At 42.1% G+C, this 20478-nt stretch overlaps 2 protein-coding genes across 2 annotated transcripts in view; both read right to left on the bottom strand.

The window, feature by feature from the left end:
* The window catches only part of LOC119889225 (protocadherin gamma-A11-like), a 261420-nt gene that overhangs the window by 50649 nt on the left and 190293 nt on the right, over positions 1–20478 (bottom strand).
* Positions 19126–20352, bottom strand: LOC119889281 (protocadherin beta-1-like). The gene has a single exon (XM_038700186.1). The coding sequence runs from the start codon at positions 20009–20011 to the stop codon at positions 19271–19273; it is 741 nt and encodes a 246-aa protein (XP_038556114.1). The 5' UTR covers positions 20012–20352; the 3' UTR covers positions 19126–19270.

Raw genomic sequence — 20478 nt, 5'->3', positions numbered from 1 at the left:
ATAAAAAGAATGAGAAAACTCTTGTGGCTTATTGATCATCAGAAAGCAAGAAAGAAAAAAAATACAAAAGTATGATACAATTATTTTATGTGTTATAATGGTAATATAACAAATAGAGCTGTATGTTCAAACAATACTGAATCAGGAATGGGTCATAACCTTAATTGATGAAAGAATGAACTATGCTAAGTGTCAAACAAAAGTATCAAACTCATACATAAAATTGGGGAACAAAGCAATATGAGTGTGTTTGTGTGTGTATGAATTAGTTAGTGAGGGAGAGACAGAGAGAGAGGAATGAAACTTTGTTGTAGCATTGCTGTCCTTGTAAGAGGGATGATAATTATGATGAAACAAAATAAAATGTTGATAAAGACTGGCAGTAGCTGTAACTCTTTGGATAAAGAATGGCACTACACAGTGCAAAGTTGCAGGTCACCTTGGCTGCTTTACCAAAAATATATCCAGTCATGGTTTTGTGAACCATTTTCCACAGCAGTCACTAAATACTTTGTTATGTTAGATTATATACAATAGAAGCTGGGTACAACAATCAATTCCCCTTTCAAACTGAAGCATAAACATCCTTTGGTACAGTACAAACACTTCAGCCTACACCAAAACACTAACACAGTCACTGCAGAGGAAACTGAAGACTTGAAACCATGCTAACACCACCATTGTATGACTCACAACCAAAATACTGCACTGCTGCACAAAGCCACTACCCTAATAGCAACAGCAGGGGGCCTCAAGGCGATGCCCTGAGATGAATCCATGCCTTATTAATGAGATTCTTTGCTCTGTGACCCTGTGTTTGTCACAGCTGATGTGTGTATGAATGTCTTTGTGAGGGAAAATGCAAGCTTCTTAGGCAAAGTAAAGCAGCAATTGCTTTTTTATAAGACCTGTGTACTTTAGTTTAAATCATAAACTGTAGGTAATATACCTTTTGTTTGTACACATGAACACATTTTAAATAAAAACACAAAATCAGTGTTGGTTCAAAAGACACACAAATCCAAAATAAACAGGACAACTTGGAGAATAAGCAACAAGAAAACAAAACCCAAAGTTTGTTGTTCTTTTCATATAATGAAAACAAAGAAATTAAAAAGAAATTGGTTAATCTTAGTCAATACATGCATCATGGACATAGGTTTGCTGAAACAGGGGAAGGCAAAACAAACAGAGTAGCATCCATCAGAAGAAATATCAAAAGCAGCCATGATCACCCTCTCCCCCTCCCCTTTCTCCATCATCAGCCACGCCAGTTCTGAGGATGCTGCAGCTATTTACGAAAACAGGGGCGTCTCCTGTCCTCACAGTATCACCAAATGCTGGGAGCCGTCAGAGCTCAGAGGCTGCATCTGGTGCTGGTACCCCTGAGGTTCAATGAAGAATGGTACAGTCCTGCCAGTGAGTCAGCTTGTTGCTATGGTAACACATCTCACCTCGCTTGCTCGCATCCCACCCTGCTTCATGTGAGCTGGCAATGGTGGCAAAAAAAAGAGCTTCAAAAACAACATGGAGGATTAAGAGGAGGGCAGAGGAAAGGAAGGAAGCAATGCTCAGACAGACACACTACACTGATGATATGTTGTTCAAACAAAGTAACAAACTGGGTAATAAAGAATCTCTTGATAAATGGCTGAAAAGTGAGATATTTCTACTTGTCATGAACATTGCGACCTACACAGGGTTGAAATGACACCGTATGGCGTATAATGACTTTTTATAGACTGAACAAAATGTCCTACACTGAGCAATGTCCCTCTCCCTTTCTCTCTGTCCCTTTCTCTCTTTGCAGCAGAGCGGTGCAGCTGGAGAGGGGGAGGGGAGGGATGCAGAAAATGAGATCAGGAGGAAAAAGGAAGACTGTTGGAAACCAAGAATGACTGCTGAACAGCGCACATCCACTTTTAGCTACAATCTTACACAGTGTTAACTACAGTGATTGAGTAAATGACAATTTGCAAAACAAATAGTTATTCCAATTGCTCACTTAGGATACAATATAATAATGCAGTGAACATAATCCATGATAATTACATGGAAGTCAGTGTAAGTACAATGGCATAATAATTATAATGCACTACATCTTTAATCTCCTAGAAGGCTAGGCTTCTTCCGAATGTTTAGGACAATAAAACACACACACATACATTAATGCCGTACCCTGACACTGAGGAATGTGACCTTTGAGAATAGCCTATATTTTAGTAAAGCCTATGTGGATGATCTATAAGTGGTAAGTCTTTGTGTGCTTGACACAACTTTGCCATTGCCCTATATTACACTATTCTGGGTAAATCCCTGGTGTAATCCTCCTCAGAGAACCAGCCAGTACAGAACTCCACACTTCCACCTCTGGGACACCAACACACATCCAAAGACAGCATATTTTGTGTGTTCTTTAGCAAACATATGTCTAATTTACCTGACTTCATGCAAAGAAAGGTATAGATAATTATACTATGCACGTCCTTACTTGTATTCTCTTCAGGTTCCTTGAAAATAAACATTGTGCACAAATCATCAGGTATTGTCCTGCCATCAATCTAATGCACCTGAGGAGTACACAGTAAAATTGTGATCTGTATCATAATAATCAATATATTTTCTATCTCTACATGTTTGACCATTCAATGTATCAATAAATGTTGCACACAGAATATGTTCTTTAATGCTTGTCCTTCCAAAAGAAAATTTACTTCTTCCACAGTGAAAGACAAAGTCGGGGTCTGCTACATAACTTTGTTGTGTTCTTGGCACCTGAGCAGTATGGATGCTTACAGGAGAGAAGCTTGAAGCTTTAGTTTAGAGATGCTCTCAAAATGCTTGGCCCCTATCCTTTACAAGCTTAAATGCTCCCTTTTGTGTAAAACAACAAAACAACAGTTCCAGAGGGACAGGCAGCAGCAGTCATCAAGTGGAGAAAGTATTATGCACTGGAGCTATGTTAAAGTTTTTTTTGTTGCTATCATGCTCAGTATATTAAAGATACACACACACACAATGTCCCTTATAACTCATATATCTGGGATATTTTGTAAACAAAAATACAATGAGGGGTTATAGTCCAAACATTAACCACATCCCCAAACACACACAGTGCACAGCGTGTTGCTGAGCCCCACCGGCATACACATGGGCACACAGCTGCTCACCAGACAGTTTGGCTTGGAAGGAGGGACACTTAAACAAGAGTTTGGGCCTGTGGGAACCAGGAGCTTCTGCACGTGCTTATAGTTTTGTGGTCTGTAACAAGATGAGCAAACTGATGACTGGGGCTTTGTGTAAGATCCAAAATGAATGAAAACAGCTCCAAGGTAGGTTTCTTAAAAAAGAGAAAGATAAAAGAGGTGTATAGGGTAAAAAACAGACTGAACCATTTAGCTGCTTGCAAAGACATTTCTGTGATCTTTGACCCCTATGAAGACATTGGCCGAAAGAATTTATGGTACTCAGTAAAAACCTTCACCTCTAACAAACCTGAGAAAATGAGACATAATGGTTTCAACACAGCTGAAACAGGTAAACCTGACACAGATGTGGGCTAATAATGATGACAGACTGCTTCCAGCGGATATGGGGGTTACCACCATTAACCTATGTAAGCCTTGTAGTTTCTAGTTTCACATGCACACACCCTGAACATCATGCAGACTTTACTACTAAAACACATACACCACCCAGGGCGACCAGACTACACACAAACACTAGATGATCTAATGCTTCCTGTTGATACTGGACAAAACTGAGCAAACAACTTCACACAGGCTGTACTCAACCACATGATACAAGCGTTTAGTCATCACTCACACATCAAGCGTTAAGTAGTTATGTTCACTAAATTGAAAATATAACAGACATCAAACACAAGTGCCTGTATTTTCACTCACTACAGGCATCATTATAATAACTTGGATATTGTGTTCCCAGTCAATGTCACTTTTAAAACACAACACACCACTTTCATTTTCAACATATATAATGTAAACCCTCACAGGTGGAGACACATAAAGGAGGTAGCAAATCTAGTCTGTTACTGTGGAACTTACTGTGTGTATTAGCTTATATAATGCTCATTAAAACTATTAGCTTACAGACTTTGTGGACAGCTAGATTTCACATAGTTCACATTCAGTCTCTGCCCTGAATTCTGACATCCCCTTGTCATTTGTTATATAACCAGTGTAGATCTCTCTCTCGTCTTCCATTCCATTATTTTTTTTTGTAAAGAAACATCTCTCGTTGTTTGTGTCCTTTACAGTATTTGCAGCCTGACAAAACTGTTTCACACGTAAGACTTCCCTGAGCCCCCTATTTCAGCAGACAAAGAGGGCTGCAGATCAAAATGGCTGCCGTGCATCACTAACACAAATGCTGCACAGGGATGGAAGGTGCCGGCTACCACGTGCCTCTTCCCCTCCCCCGCTTCCTCTCTCTTCCTCTCCATCACACTGCTTCTCTCCCTTGTTCTCAATCTTCCCATCACCAGTAGAAACTGTTCCAACATTCCACATTTTAAACCTGTTAATCAAAATTATTATGTCATCCTTTGCATTTTTTATTGATTTACATTAACTCTTTTTCTTATGGTTTGCCTTCATCCATCCCTGCTCTGTTCTCTCAGTGTGTGCCTATGGCTGCACCGTGTTATGAAGGGAACTAGGTCAGTGAAAAAGTAGTGCACTGTGTGGTTGTGTGTTTCTATGTGGGAGCAATCTGTAGCGTTGCTTTAGCAGGGATGAAGCCCACAATGATGTTTTTCATTGTAGCTTCTGTACTTCTGCAGGTAATCATAATGCTCTCTGATCAGGCATGCTGTAAGTCAGTCTGTCCAAGTGGAAAGGGATCCAAAAATAGGTAACTTAACACATTTTTACTTGGCTTGTCTGCATATAAAATCATGTTTCAATGCAAGATGTTGCATATAATTGCCAGTGTTATATGAAAAATGAAACAATATGAAGACAAAAGAATGGAAAGTAGGGGAAAGCAGCAAAGAATATGTCAATACATAAAGAAGGATGAAGTGTCATAAAGCAAAAATTAGTATCTGGCATAGCCTTTGTACAACACATGCTAGAGAGTCAACATCAGTGTTGGAGTTTGTGCAATACTAATTTAGAACATTAATGAATGCATTTTGACTACTGAGTGAGAAGCAAAAATGGGAGAACAAGACGTATGTATCATTTTAGTAATATTTTCTGTTTAACTCTATCTAAATCTAAAAACATTTAATATCTTTCTTCTTTTAGGGGGTGGCAAAGATGGTCCAGTAGAAAGGGGCATGAAACAACATGAAAATCCAGTGATGATACTTGCTGAAACAGTGAAAGATCAGATGTTCCATATAGCCTACTATCAAATGATCATTATCCCACTAAACCCAAACCCGCACAAGATAAAGAGACGAAATACTTGTTGACTACTTTTACCACAATAAGAATCTGATGTCTGAAGTAGACATTTCATTGAATACTTATAGTAGATATTACCACTACCATCCAAATAATGGATGAGCAGTGGATATACTGAACTGAAGTACTGATTACAAAAAAACATCAACAAGAAAAAAAACAACATTTTAACGATGCAGCTGATCTCACCTCTGTGAACATGTTCTCTGACTCTGTTTTATGCCTTGACACTGTCCTGGTAGCATTATGGTCAACACTCAGAGTACTCTGACTGAAGGGTCGGGAGCACTTTATATCGCTCTTCCTGGAGTCAGTAGTTCCGTACACCTCGTAACTGAACGCCTGTTTCAACGTACCGGTACCTCCTACGTCTGCGTAAAGGGGCGGGTAATACGGAATAACAGGAAGATTCCCACTGGATTTGTAAAACAGGCGCTCGCGTCTCCATCTGTAGATTTTCACTGATATAATAACCACTAAACACGTGATGAAGAGGAAGGAAACTACAGCCAAAGCCAGCACTAAGTAAAAAGTCAGGTTGTCATTGTACTCCTTGTCGTGTGTAAAGTCAGTGAACTCCGACAGCACTTCAGGGAAGCTGTCCGCCACCGCCACGTTAACAATGACTGTAGCTGAACGAGAGGGCTGCCCGTTGTCCTCCACTATAACAGTCAGTCTTTGTTTCACAGCATCTTTATCAGTCACTTGGCGGATAGTTCTTATTTCTCCATTCTGTAAGCCCACTTCAAACAGCGCCCTGTCTGTGGCTTTCTGCAGTTTATAGGAGAGCCAGGCATTCTGTCCAGAGTCCACATCAACAGCCACCACTTTAGTGACCAGATAGCCCACATCTGCTGAACGAGGCACCATTTCAGCCACCAGAGAGCCACCAGTCTGGACTGGGTACAGAACCTGAGGTGGGTTGTCGTTCTGGTCTTGGATCATTATTTTCACAGTCACGTTGCTACTGAGTGAAGGAGAGCCTCCATCCTGCGCTTTGACGCGAATATGGAACTCTTTTGTTTGCTCATAGTCGAAGGAACGCACAGCAAGTATCTCTCCACTCTCCGCATTCACTGAAAAATAAGTGGAGGCTGACATCCCGTTCAGTTGGCTATCTTCAAGAAAGTAAGAAATGCGCGCGTTGTTGCCAGAGTCTTTGTCATTGGCTTTGACAGAGAGGAGTGACATGCCAGGTGAATTATTTTCAGTAATGAAAGTTGTCAAAAATGGTTGTGGGAACACTGGGGCGTAGTCGTTTACGTCCGATATTTTTAAATGAATTGTCTTGTTTGCAGAATACGGCGGGGAGCCCTCGTCGATTGCTGTTATTGTTATATTATATTCAGGCACCGTTTCACGGTCCAAAACATCGTCAGACATCAGGCTATAAAAATTAGTCGATGAAGATTTGATTTTGAAAGGTAAATCTGGGCTAATGAAACACTTCACTTGGCCATTTTTACCTGAGTCCAAGTCTTTGATATTGAGCATTGCTACAACAGTATCTGGAGCAGAATCCTCTGGTATGGGATTGGAGAGGGATATTATGCTTATGACAGGAGTATTATCATTAAGATCGGTCACCTCAATTAGCACTTTACTTGTGTCTGTCAGCCCTCCTTTGTCTGTAGCTTCGATATCAATTTCATAATGTTTCGCTTTTTCGTAATCTAACACACCAATTACAGTCATTTCCCCGTTATGGGGATCCATGTTGAACAAGGATGATGCACTGTCGGTGTGCTGGGAGAAAGAATACATCACCTCTTCGTTTGCTCCTTTATCGTTATCAGTGGCACTGACTCTTAAAATGACAGTGCCCCTAGCCGCGTTTTCAGGAACTGTTACTCTGTAAACAGACTGACTGAATACTGGTGCATTGTCATTTGCATCCAAAACAATGACATTTATTTTAACAGAACCAGATTTCTGAGGATACCACCGTCAAATGCTGTCAGAGTTAATTTATGCTCTTCTTGTTTTTCTCTGTCAAGTGACGTGTGAAGGACCATTTCAATATACTTTGTTCCATCAGGGCGAGAAACAACATTCAATTTGAAATTATCCGTAGGGTTGAGTTTGTATGTTTGAATGGTATTATGTGCTACATCGGGATCTCGGGCACTCTCAAGCGAATAGCGAGCCCCTGGTGAGGCAGACTCAATAACCTGGAAACTGTATTCCCTTTTGGAAAAAAACGGAGCATTATCATTAATATCTGTAATCTCTACATCAATTCGATGCAACTCCATTGGATTTTCTAGTATGATTTGGAAATGAAGAGAGCAAGGAGACACTTGCTTGCACAATTCTTCTCTATCTATCCTTTTTGCCACCACCAATGTTCCTTTTTCTGCATTCAGACCAATGTACTCACTGCCGTCCTCGGTAAATATCCTAGCCCGCCCAGATTTCAGCCGCTTAACATCCAAGCCTAGGTCCTGAATGATATTGCCGACAACCGAGCCTGCCGACATCTCCTCGGGTATAGAATAACGGACCTGTCCGAGAGCCATTTCTGCGACACAAATGCAGACAAGCAGCGGCCACCATGAGGATGATTTTCTTTCGGCGACACAACAAAGAACACCCATCATAACGAGAGCCTTTGTAAAATCCGAAACGAAAAAAACAAAGCCACCGTGTCAGTTCTACCAAATATTTGATTATGAGCTTATGAGCGGCTGTTTTTCTCAGGCTACAGTTCCGATTAAAATAGAGCTCTAATAACGCACCAGACAGACGAGGGAGGACTTCACTCAGGAAAAGTGTTATTTTCCTCACACTAACCAACAGCGGCACTTAGGGACGTAAAAAGAAATTGCAGAAGTATAGATATGTATATGTATGGATTTAGCTCTTATTACTTATACAAACTAGAAAGACAGAAAGGCAGATATACGGATGCTGATGATGCTGTATCTCTGTCCATGGTACTGGACATTAGAAGTGGTAGTGGTTTGTTTCTAATATGAATTCTAACCTCTAGAGGAGAGTCTGGTTCATCCAGGATGCTCTTTTCACTCTGTATCCGCTGCATCGTCCCTGTAGAACTGGGGTCCATTATCAGCACGTTCTGACTACCAGCTCTGCCGAACTTACAGTCACTCTTTCTGGAGTCAGTCGTCCTGCACACCTCGTAGTTGTACACGTGCTGGAGAGTCCCTGTCCCCAAAGTGTCTGAGTAACGTGGTGGATAATACGGAATCACAGGGAGATTGGAGTGATACAGGACGCGAGACTGTCTCCATCTGTAGATTTTCACTGATATAATAACCACTAAACACGTGATGAAGAGGAAGGAAACTACAGCCAAAGCCAGCACTAAGTAAAAAGTCAGGTTGTCATTGTACTCCTTGTCGTGTGTAAAGTCAGTGAACTCCGACAGCACTTCAGGGAAGCTGTCCGCCACCGCCACGTTAACAATGACTGTAGCTGAACGAGAGGGCTGCCCGTTGTCCTCCACTATAACAGTCAGTCTTTGTTTCACAGCATCTTTATCAGTCACTTGGCGGATAGTTCTTATTTCTCCATTCTGTAAGCCCACTTCAAACAGCGCCCTGTCTGTAGCTTTCTGCAGTTTATAGGAGAGCCAGGCATTCTGTCCAGAGTCCACATCAACAGCCACCACTTTAGTGACCAGATAGCCCACATCTGCTGAACGAGGCACCATTTCAGCCACCAGAGAGCCACCAGTCTGGACTGGGTACAGAACCTGAGGGGGGTTGTCGTTCTGGTCCTGGATTACTAACTTCACAGTCACGTTGCTACTGAGTGGAGGGGAGCCTCCATCCTGAGCTTTGACGCGGAACTGGAAGTCTTTGATCTGCTCGTAGTCAAAAGAGCGCACTGCATGGATGACTCCACTATCAGCACTAACGGACACATATGAGGAACTGGCACTCCGTTAACAGAGGAGTCCTCCAGTATGTAAGAAACACGCGCATTCTGGTTCCAGTCAGCGTCTCTGGCTTTCACTGTGAATATAGAGAGGCCTGGTGTGTTGTTTTCTACAATGTAGGCCTCATATGAGCTCCTCTCAAAAACAGGCGCGTTGTCATTCACATCAGAGATCTGTAAGGTGAGAGTGACGCTGCTGGAGAGGGAGGGCACTCCCTCATCAGAGCAGGTCACTGTTATATTATACTCGGAGGCTCTCTCTCTGTCTAAATCACTGTCTGTCACTAAACTATAAAAATTATTGGTTGTAGACTTCATCACAAAAGGGATATTATCATTTATACTGCATTGGACCTTGCCGTTTTCATCAGAGTCTGCGTCCTCAATATTTATCATAGTCACAACAGTACCGGGTTTGGCATCTTCTGATATCACATTTGATTTTGACATTATATGGATATCTGGTTTATTGTCATTCATGTCAATGACGTCGATCATCACTTTACAAGAGTCAACTAAACCTCCATCATCACTTGCACGAATGTTTATCTGAAATGTTCGAGCTTTCTCATAGTCAACATTTCCTTTCAGCCTAATTTCACCACTTTCATCATTTACTTCAAATAACCCACGTGCATGATCTAATATACTTGAAATTGAATAAGTTATTCTACCATTAGATCCATGGTCTGCATCTGTTGCAGTAACTGCCGCTACAACTGTTCCCACTGGTGCATTTTCTTTTATAGAGGCTTTATAAAAAGGCTGCGTAAAAACAGGAGCATTGTCATTCACGTCTAAAACTGTGATCAGAATCTGCATTGTTCCTGTCATCTGCGGCTCTCCCCCATCCACGGCCGTCAGAATTAAAGAAAGGTGTTCGTTTTTTTCTCTGTCAAGAGGTTTCTCTAAAACCATTTCTACGTTTTTCGTCCCGTCTACTTGATCATGTAATTTAACAACAAAATTGTCTGTCGGTTCAAGTTTATATGTTTGCAATCCGTTTGAGCCTACATCAGGATCAACTGCGCGATCTAATATGAATTTAGCCCCACTAACCGCGGACTCACTAATTTTAAACTTGACGTGGCTCTTTTCGAAGGATGGAGGGTTATCATTAACATCTGTGATCTCAATAGTTACACTGTAAAATTCCATCGGATTTTCTAATATAATCTGAAAATGCAAAGCGCAAGGCGTAGTTTGACCACAGAGCGCCTCTCTGTCTATCCTATCTTTGATGAGGAGGACTCCTCGTTCGCTATTCAGCTCAATATATGCATCACTGTCTCGAGTAAAAATGCGAGCTTTACCCGATTTCAGTCTTTTTACATCTAAGCCAAAATCCCTCGCCATGTTGCCTACAAGAGAACCTTTCGGCATTTCCTCAGGGATGGAGTAGCTGACCTGTCCGAGCACCGAGCTGAGAGAGAAGACCGAGAAAAGCAACACTACTTGCCCTCTCATTGTTCTGTCCAACGTTATCCCAGCGTGAACAGTGTATGGCATTTAGATTTTCCCCCTTCGATTTTTTTCCAGTCAACTCCGGTATTTAAAGCATATTCCCAACATGAAGATAGATTAGCTGTTGTGTATCTCCGTTAAATTCCAGACAGTGTGCTTTGCTTCTGTCTCGATCTCTCTCTAAAATAAAGACATGGTGGGAGGTACAATGATTCTGCGGTAAATCTAATACTGACTGGCCAACAGCGGCACTCTGAGTTCATAAAGTAAAATTGCATGTGAAATGTGGAAAACAAATTGATATACCTAGGTTAAGAATCACAAAACACACATAAAAAAAACAACACGTCTCCTGTGAGAGGGGTAGTACTGTTTGAAACTAAAGCTACTGGATGAATAAATGTCGCCTAAATAAGAACATTAGATGCAGATGGTGAAAAAATGGATGGAATGAAAATAAAATAGCAATTTAAAGATTCATTAGAAATGTAACAGGAAAAAAATAAAGGTGTCGAAAATGTAATTATGTCGCTCTCCGAGGTGCTGAAAATAGAGGAAAGGGATTTAAAGCGTGACTTAAACGTAGGAACAGATAGCTGGCAAGTTCTAACCTCTAGAGGAGAGTCTGGTTCATCTAGGATGCTCTTTTCACTCTGTATCCGCTGCATCGTCCCTGTAGAACTGGGGTCCATTATCAGCACGTTCTGACTACCAGCTCTGCCGAACTTACAGTCACTCTTTCTGGAGTCAGTCGTCCTGCACACCTCGTAGTTGTACACGTGCTGGAGAGTCCCTGTCCCCAAAGTGTCTGAGTAACGTGGTGGATAATACGGAATCACAGGGAGATTGGAGTGATACAGGACGCGAGACTGTCTCCATCTGTAGATTTTCACTGATATAATAACCACTAAACACGTGATGAAGAGGAAGGAAACTACAGCCAAAGCCAGCACTAAGTAAAAAGTCAGGTTGTCATTGTACTCCTTGTCGTGAGTAAAGTCAGTGAACTCCGACAGCACTTCAGGGAAGCTGTCCGCCACCGCCACGTTAACAATGACTGTAGCTGAACGAGAGGGCTGCCCGTTGTCCTCCACTATAACAGTCAGTCTTTGTTTCACAGCATCTTTATCAGTCACTTGGCGGATAGTTCTTATTTCTCCATTCTGTAAGCCCACTTCAAACAGCGCCCTGTCTGTGGCTTTCTGCAGTTTATAGGAGAGCCAGGCATTCTGTCCAGAGTCCACATCAACAGCCACCACTTTAGTGACCAGATAGCCCACATCTGCTGAACGAGGCACCATTTCAGCCACCAGAGAGCCACCAGTCTGGACTGGGTACAGAACCTGAGGGGGGTTGTCGTTCTGGTCCTGGATCATTATTTTCACAGTCACGTTGCTACTGAGTGGAGGGGAGCCTCCATCCTGCGCTTTGACGCGGAACTGGAAGTCTTTGATCTGCTCGTAGTCAAAAGAGCGCACTGCATGGATGACTCCACTATCAGCACTAACGGACACATATGAGGAGACTGGCACTCCGTTAACAGAGGAGTCCTCCAGTATGTAAGAAACACGCGCATTCTGGTTCCAGTCAGCGTCTCTGGCTTTCACTGTGAATATAGAGAGGCCTGGTGTGTTGTTTTCTACAATGTAGGCCTCATATGAGCTCCTCTCAAAAACAGGCGCGTTGTCATTCACATCAGAGATCTGTAAGGTGAGAGTGACGCTGCTGGAGAGGGAGGGCACTCCCTCATCAGAGCAGGTCACTGTTATGTTATACTCGGAGGCTCTCTCTCTGTCTAATTCAGTGTCTGTTAGGAGACTAAAGAAATTATTTGATGTTGACTTCAATATGAAATACGTATTCTCACTGATGGAGCAATGCACTTTACCGTTTTCACCGGAGTCTGCATCCTCAACATTTATCATTGTCACTACAGTGTTAGTTTTAGCATCTTCTGATATCACATTTGATTTAGACATAATATGAATGTCAGGTTTGTTGTCATTTATGTCTAATATATCTACTATCACCTTACAAGAACCAGTTAGTCCACCACCATCACTTGCGCGAATATTTATTTGAACGTTTCCCGACTTTTCATAGTCAAGTTTTCCGACTAATGTAATGTCGCCACTTTCCTTATTTACTTGAAACATGCCACGTGCTTGATCTAGAGTATTTGAAATTGAATAAGATATTCTACCATTAATACCACGATCTGCGTCTGTTGCAGTAACTTTCACTAAAACTGTCCCTACTGGTGCATTTTCTTTTATGGATGCTTTATAAATAGGCAGTGTAAAAACAGGAGCATTGTCATTAGCGTCTAAAACGGTGATTTGAATTTGCATTGTTCCTGACATCTGCGGTTCGCCTCCATCCACCGCCGTAAGAACTAGTGACAAATGATCATTTTTCTCTCTATCCAGCGGTGTATGCAAAACCATCTCCACATTTTTACTCATATCAACTTGCCTGTTAATTTTGAGAGAGAATGCATCCGTAGGTTTCAGGTCATATGTTTTTAAACCATTTTCTCCTACATCTAGATCAATAGCCCTATCTAAAATAAACGCTGTACCAATAAGCGTAGACTCGCTGATATTGAAGTGGACGTTGCTTGTTTCAAAGGTTGGAGGGTTATCGTTTATGTCTGTGATTTCGATATTAATACTGTAGAATTCCATTGGATTCTCTAATATGATCTGACAATGCAAAGCGCAAGGAGTAATTTCTCCGCAAAGCGCCTCCCTGTCTATTCTCTCCTTTATGAGGAGGACTCCTCTTTCTCTGTTTAGCTCGACGTATTCTGCGCTATTTCGTGTAAAAACGCGAGCCTTGCCGGATTTCAGTCTTTTGACATCTACACCTAAATCCTGAGCTATGTTACCAACAAAAGAGCCTTTTACCATTTCCTCGGGAATGGAGTAGCTGACCTGCCCGAGCGCAGTGCCGAGGGAGAGGACCGAGATAAACAACAGTACTTGCCGTTTCATTGTTAGGTCCGACATCATCTTTGCAGTAGGTCCTTCTGTGAACCGTTTAGGTCCCTTTTAGGTTTGTTTATCATACATCCGTTGTCAAAACAGGGTCTTAAGATCATCTAAAAGAATAAAGAAAATGCCGTGCAATGTCTCGGTGTTTCCGTTTTACTGAAAGCCCCGCGCGTGGGTTAGTGCATCTCCCTTTCTGGCTTCTAGCTCAAATATACGGAGATGATGGGAGGTACCATTACGTATCTGCTGGAAAAATGATACATAGTGGTCAACAGCGTCCCTCGGAGTTCAAAGTCAAAATTACACGAAAATGCTGATACAACACTTATGAGCAGTAATATTTAGAAAATATTAAAATGTATAAAAACAATGATTTTACTGAGAGAAATGATTTAACACTATAGAGATTAGAGAAAAATAATTTACAATGTAGAGATGGGGGCGATGGGTGAGAGAATGTTTTAAATTGCAACACATCCTGTTATAGAAAAAAAAGGTTGTGCTGAAACTAGAAAGAGACAGCGCAAAAGGAAAAGGTTTTTCTCTGCAAAATGGTTTACATTTCTAACTGTCCTTGCTGCTGGAATTTAGAAATAATGTAAATGGTAGTCACAAAAATGTCTAAGTGAAAAAACAACAACTATCTCCTAAGATGTAACCTCTACAGAGAAGAGGCGGATTGAGATCGCTAAATTTGTCTCTGTCCATGGTGCTGATTGAAATATAATTATTAACGGCGACTGTTAAAAACTTACAAACGGTAAATATAACATACATGAGGAAATAATTTATCACTGAAGTTACCCCATATGACCAACCTCTAGAGGTGAGTCTGGTTCATCCAGGATGCTCTTTTCACTCTGTATCCGCTGCATCGTCCCTGTAGAACTGGGGTCCATTATCAGCACGTTCTGACTACCAGCTCTGCCGAACTTACAGTCACTCTTTCTGGAGTCAGTCGTCCTGCACACCTCGTAGTTGTACACGTGCTGGAGAGTCCCTGTCCCCAAAGTGTCTGAGTAACGTGGTGGATAATACGGAATCACAGGGAGATTGGAGTGATACAGGACGCGAGACTGTCTCCATCTGTAGATTTTCACTGATATAATAACCACTAAACACGTGATGAAGAGGAAGGAAACTACAGCCAAAGCCAGCACTAAGTAAAAAGTCAGGTTGTCATTGTACTCCTTGTCGTGAGTAAAGTCAGTGAACTCCGACAGCACTTCAGGGAAGCTGTCCGCCACCGCCACGTTAACAATGACTGTAGCTGAACGAGAGGGCTGCCCGTTGTCCTCCACTATAACAGTCAGTCTTTGTTTCACAGCATCTTTATCAGTCACTTGGCGGATAGTTCTTATTTCTCCATTCTGTAAGCCCACTTCAAACAGCGCCCTGTCTGTGGCTTTCTGCAGTTTATAGGAGAGCCAGGCATTCTGTCCAGAGTCCACATCAACAGCCACCACTTTAGTGACCAGATAGCCCACATCTGCTGAACGAGGCACCATTTCAGCCACCAGAGAGCCACCAGTCTGGACTGGGTACAGAACCTGAGGGGGGTTGTCGTTCTGGTCTTGGATCATTATTTTCACAGTCACGTTGCTACTGAGTGGAGGGGAGCCTCCATCCTGCGCTTTGACGCGGAACTGGAAGTCTTTGATCTGCTCGTAGTCAAAAGAGCGCACTGCATGGATGACTCCACTATCAGCACTAACGGACACATATGAGGAGACTGGCACTCCGTTAACAGAGGAGTCCTCCAGTATGTAAGAAACACGCGCATTCTGGTTCCAGTCAGCGTCTCTGGCTTTCACTGTGAATATAGAGAGGCCTGGTGTGTTGTTTTCTACAATGTAGGCCTCATATGAGCTCCTCTCAAAAACAGGCGCGTTGTCATTCACATCAGAGATCTGTAAGGTGAGAGTGACGCTGCTGGAGAGGGAGGGCACTCCCTCATCAGAGCAGGTCACTGTTATATTATACTCAGAGGCTCTCTCTCGTCTAAATCACTGTCTGTCACTAAACTATAGAAATTATTAGATGTCGACTTCAATAGGAAAGGAATATTCTCATTAATAAAACATTGAACTTTACCATTTTCACCAGAGTCTGGGTCTTGGATGTTAATCATTGTAACGACAGTGTTGGAGTTTGCACTCTCTGATATAATGGCTGATTTAGACATGATTTTAATGGTTGGTTCATTGTCATTAATATCAACGACGTCAGCAATCACTTTACAAGAATCCGTTAGTCCCCCGTTATCCATTGCGCGTACATTGATCTGAAAATTTCTTTTCTTTTCATAGTCTAAGCGTCCAATCAACCTAACCTCGCCGTTGTCCTCATTTATTTCAAACATATGTCTGACGTCATCCAAAGTATTTGTGATTGAATATGTGATTTTACCATTTAATCCATGGTCAGCATCTGACGCACTAACAGTAGTCACGATCGTACCCTTTGCAGCATTTTCAGCTACAGTGCCTTTGTATATCGGCTGTGTAAAAACAGGTGCATTGTCATTTACATCTAACACTGTGATGAGAATCTGCATTGTTCCTGACATCTGTGGCTCTCCTCCATCTAAAGCCGTCAACGCCAAAGACATGAACTCATGTTTCTCTCTGTCCAGAGGTTTCTGTAATACCATTTCAACATTCTTTGTACCATCCGCTTGGGTGTGAAGTTTAAGGACAAAATTATCACTTGGCTTGAGTACGTAGCTTTGGAGAGTGTTAATACCTACGTCCAAATCCACTGCTCGTTCTAAAACAAATTTAGACCCAACAACAGCAGATTCGCTAATTCTGAATTTGATGTCGCTCTTTTCGAAAGATGGTGTATTGTCGTTTATATCTGTAATTTCAACTGTTACACTGTAAAACTCCATCGGATTCTCTAACACAATCTGAAAATGCACAGCACACGGTGTCGTATCACCGCACAGCGCCTCTCTGTCTATTCTCTCTTTGATAAAGAGGACTCCTCTTTCGCTGTTCAGCTCGATGTATTGTCTGCTATCACCAGAATAAACACGAGCGTTACCCAACTTCAGTCGTTTAACGTCTAAACCTAAATCCTGAGCTATATTACCGACCGAAGAGCCTTTCGCCATTTCCTCCGGAATAGAGTAGCTGACCTGCCCGAAGACTGAACCAAGAGAGAGGATCGAAATAAACAAGAGTACTTGCCGACTCATTGTTTGAAATGATCTCTGCAAGAAGAAACAGGAACCTCGTAAAATCCGTCAGAAAGAAGGAAATGCATTAAAACAAAATATGAAGAGAAAACAGTCCTCGAATTTGAAGCAAAACAATAACAGTTTAGCTCCGACGTGTATATCGGCCCCTCTAGCGAAGACAATGCTGTCTGCCCCTTTCCTTTCACTCTAATACACCGAAATGAAGAGGCGGTACTGTTGTAAATATACTACAACTGCAACAGATTAGGCAACAGCGGCCCATTGAGTTCAGAAAGCAAAACTGCAGAACATGTTAGAAAATGGGAGAGGTGGAAAAGCTGAGAAAATAACGTAGATAGGTTGGAATTCAATTGTGACAGCCTATGCATTTCTAGTTAAATATATCTAAATTGTAACACAATCGCAATGTGTAAAAACCAAAAGATCACAACTACATTCCAAGTATGGGGGTAAACACTGACCGTTTTCTATCTGTCACTGAATAACACGTAGCTCATATTTATATACACCCATGTTGCTCTCCAAGGTAACGTTACTGAAAAGAAAAGACCACACGGATTTACCAAAATGATAGCTCATTTTGTTAAACCATTTGGTAATTACAAGTAATAAGAGAGGTAACACCTTTCTAACCTCTAGAGGAGAGTCTGGTTCATCCAGGATGCTCTTTTCACTCTGTATCCGCTGCATCGTCCCTGTAGAACTGGGGTCCATTATCAGCACGTTCTGACTACCAGCTCTGCCGAACTTACAGTCACTCTTTCTGGAGTCAGTCGTCCTGCACACCTCGTAGTTGTACACGTGCTGGAGAGTCCCTGTCCCCAAAGTGTCTGAGTAACGTGGTGGATAATACGGAATCACAGGGAGATTGGAGTGATACAGGACGCGAGACTGTCTCCATCTGTAGATTTTCACTGATATAATAACCACTAAACACGTGATGAAGAGGAAGGAAACTACAGCCAAAGCCAGCACTAAGTAAAAAGTCAGGTTGTCATTGTACTCCTTGTCGTGAGTAAAGTCAGTGAACTCCGACAGCACTTCAGGGAAGCTGTCCGCCACCGCCACGTTAACAATGACTGTAGCTGAACGAGAGGGCTGCCCGTTGTCCTCCACTATAACAGTCAGTCTTTGTTTCACAGCATCTTTATCAGTCACTTGGCGGATAGTTCTTATTTCTCCATTCTGTAAGCCCACTTCAAACAGCGCCCTGTCTGTGGCTTTCTGCAGTTTATAGGAGAGCCAGGCATTCTGTCCAGAGTCCACATCAACAGCCACCACTTTAGTGACCAGATAGCCCACATCTGCTGAACGAGGCACCATTTCAGCCACCAGAGAGCCACCAGTCTGGACTGGGTACAGAACCTGAGGGGGGTTGTCGTTCTGGTCCTGGATCATTATTTCACAGTCACGTTGCTACTGAGTGGAGGGGAGCCTCCATCCTGCGCTTTGACGCGGAACTGGAAGTCTTTGATCTGCTCGTAGTCAAAAGAGCGCACTGCATGGATGACTCCACTATCAGCACTAACGGACACATATGAGGAGACTGGCACTCCGTTAACAGAGGAGTCCTCCAGTATGTAAGAAACACGCGCATTCTGGTTCCAGTCAGCGTCTCTGGCTTTCACTGTGAATATAGAGAGGCCTGGTGTGTTGTTTTCTACAATGTAGGCCTCATATGAGCTCCTCTCAAAAACAGGCGCGTTGTCATTCACATCAGAGATCTGTAAGGTGAGAGTGACGCTGCTGGAGAGGGAGGGCACTCCCTCATCAGAGCAGGTCACTGTTATTTATACTCAGAAGCTCTCTCTCGTCTAAATCACTGTCTGTCACTAAACTATAAAAATTATTTGAAGTAAATTTAATTTCAAATGGGATATTTTCATTAATCACACAGTACACTTTCCCATTGGTTTCCGAATCAGGATCATTTACACTAATTAAAGCTATTACTGTTTTGTGGGCTGAATCTTCTGGTACTGAGCCTGATGTTGAGATCATATTTACAATAGGGCCATTGTCATTCATGTCAATTACGTCAATTATTATCTTACTGGAATCAGAGAGTCCACCTTGATCAGTCGCTTCGATATCGATGTGATAATTTCTTTCTGTTTCATAGTCTACTGGGCCATTTAATATCACATCTCCTTCACTGTTAATGTGAAATAACTTTGAAACAGTATCCATGCTATTCCCTATAACGTACGTCACCTCTCCATTTGAGCCTTTGTCTGCATCAGATGCACTGACCTTAGTAACAAGTGTTCCTATTGGGGAGTTTTCTGTAATGCTCGCTTTGTAAACGGGTTTACTGAAAACAGGGGCATTGTCGTTGCATCCAGAACAGTAACATGGATATGCATTGTTCCAGTCATTTGTGGTTCTCCTCCATCCTCCGCAGTCAAAACTAAAGATATGTGTTCTTGTTTCTCTCGGTCCAACGGCTTTTGTAAAATCATTTCTACCTTTTTGCTTCCATCAGCTTGAGTGTGCAGTTTAAGCACAAAATTCTCACTCGGCTTTAGAGTGTATCTCTGAAGACCATTCTGTCCGATATCAGGGTCAATCGCTTTCTCTAGCATGAACTTAGAGCCGATGACTGCAGACTCGCTTATTTCAAACCTCCTCTCCTGCTTTTGGAAAACTGGAGCGTTGTCATTAGTATCGGTAATTTCTACAGTAACTGGAAATAATTCGAGTGGGTTTTCTAACGTAATTTGAAAATGCAAAGCGCAAGGCGTTGTCTGTCTGCAGAGCACTTCGCGGTCTATTTTTTCTTTAACAAGGAGGACTCCTCTTTCTTTATTCAGCTCGATATACTGAACACTGTCTCCCGTATAAATACGACCTTTGCCTGTCTTAAGTCGTTTGACATCTAAACCTAAATCTTGAGCTATGTTACCGACCAAAGATCCTTTTGCCATTTCCTCCGGAATTGAATAGCTGACCTGCCCGATCGCAGAACTGAGGCAGAAGATGGAGATTAACAACAGTACTTGCCGTTTCATTGTTCTGTCCGATATGCCTGTCGCACCACAGCTACGGCGTTTTGTTCCGTTTTACCAGTAAGATTCCGTCACATGTAATTTACCAATTGAAAATAAACATGTTGTTATTCCAGACATAAAAAATAGAATTCCAGCCTGAGACGTCCGTGGATGGTCTGATCGCCGAAGTGTGCATTCTACGTATGTGACTTTGCCTGAGCAATATGCCAGGACGACGACTGAGAGAATCTGTTGCAAAAGCAATTCAATACTGCAACATATTGGGCAACAGCGGCCCGATGAGTTCAAATTGTGAAAGTACATAACAAAAACAGGAAGAAAGCCATGAATACTCAAATACTACATCCACAAAAAAAAAAAAAAAGAAAATCACACGTATCCTCACGAACTTGTCATAATTAAAAATAAATAAATAAAATTCTCCTATAGGGAATCAGTCATATAAAGTGGAAAAATAGAATAATGGA

The sequence above is a fragment of the Micropterus salmoides genome, unplaced genomic scaffold (genome assembly GCF_014851395.1).
Source record: "Micropterus salmoides isolate LMB-PRFRI ecotype aquatic unplaced genomic scaffold, ASM1485139v1 Ms_hic_scaffold_5, whole genome shotgun sequence".
NCBI classification, from domain to species: Eukaryota; Metazoa; Chordata; class Actinopteri; order Centrarchiformes; family Centrarchidae; genus Micropterus; species Micropterus salmoides.
The sequence above is the reverse complement of the archived record's forward strand: the minus strand, read 5'-3'. Positions and strand labels throughout refer to the sequence as shown.

Excerpts from the sequence above, each read along its gene's own strand:
- LOC119889281 (XM_038700186.1), bottom strand. The coding sequence starts at position 20,011 with ATGAAACGGCAAGTACTGTTGTTAATCTCCATCTTCTGCCTCAGTTCT.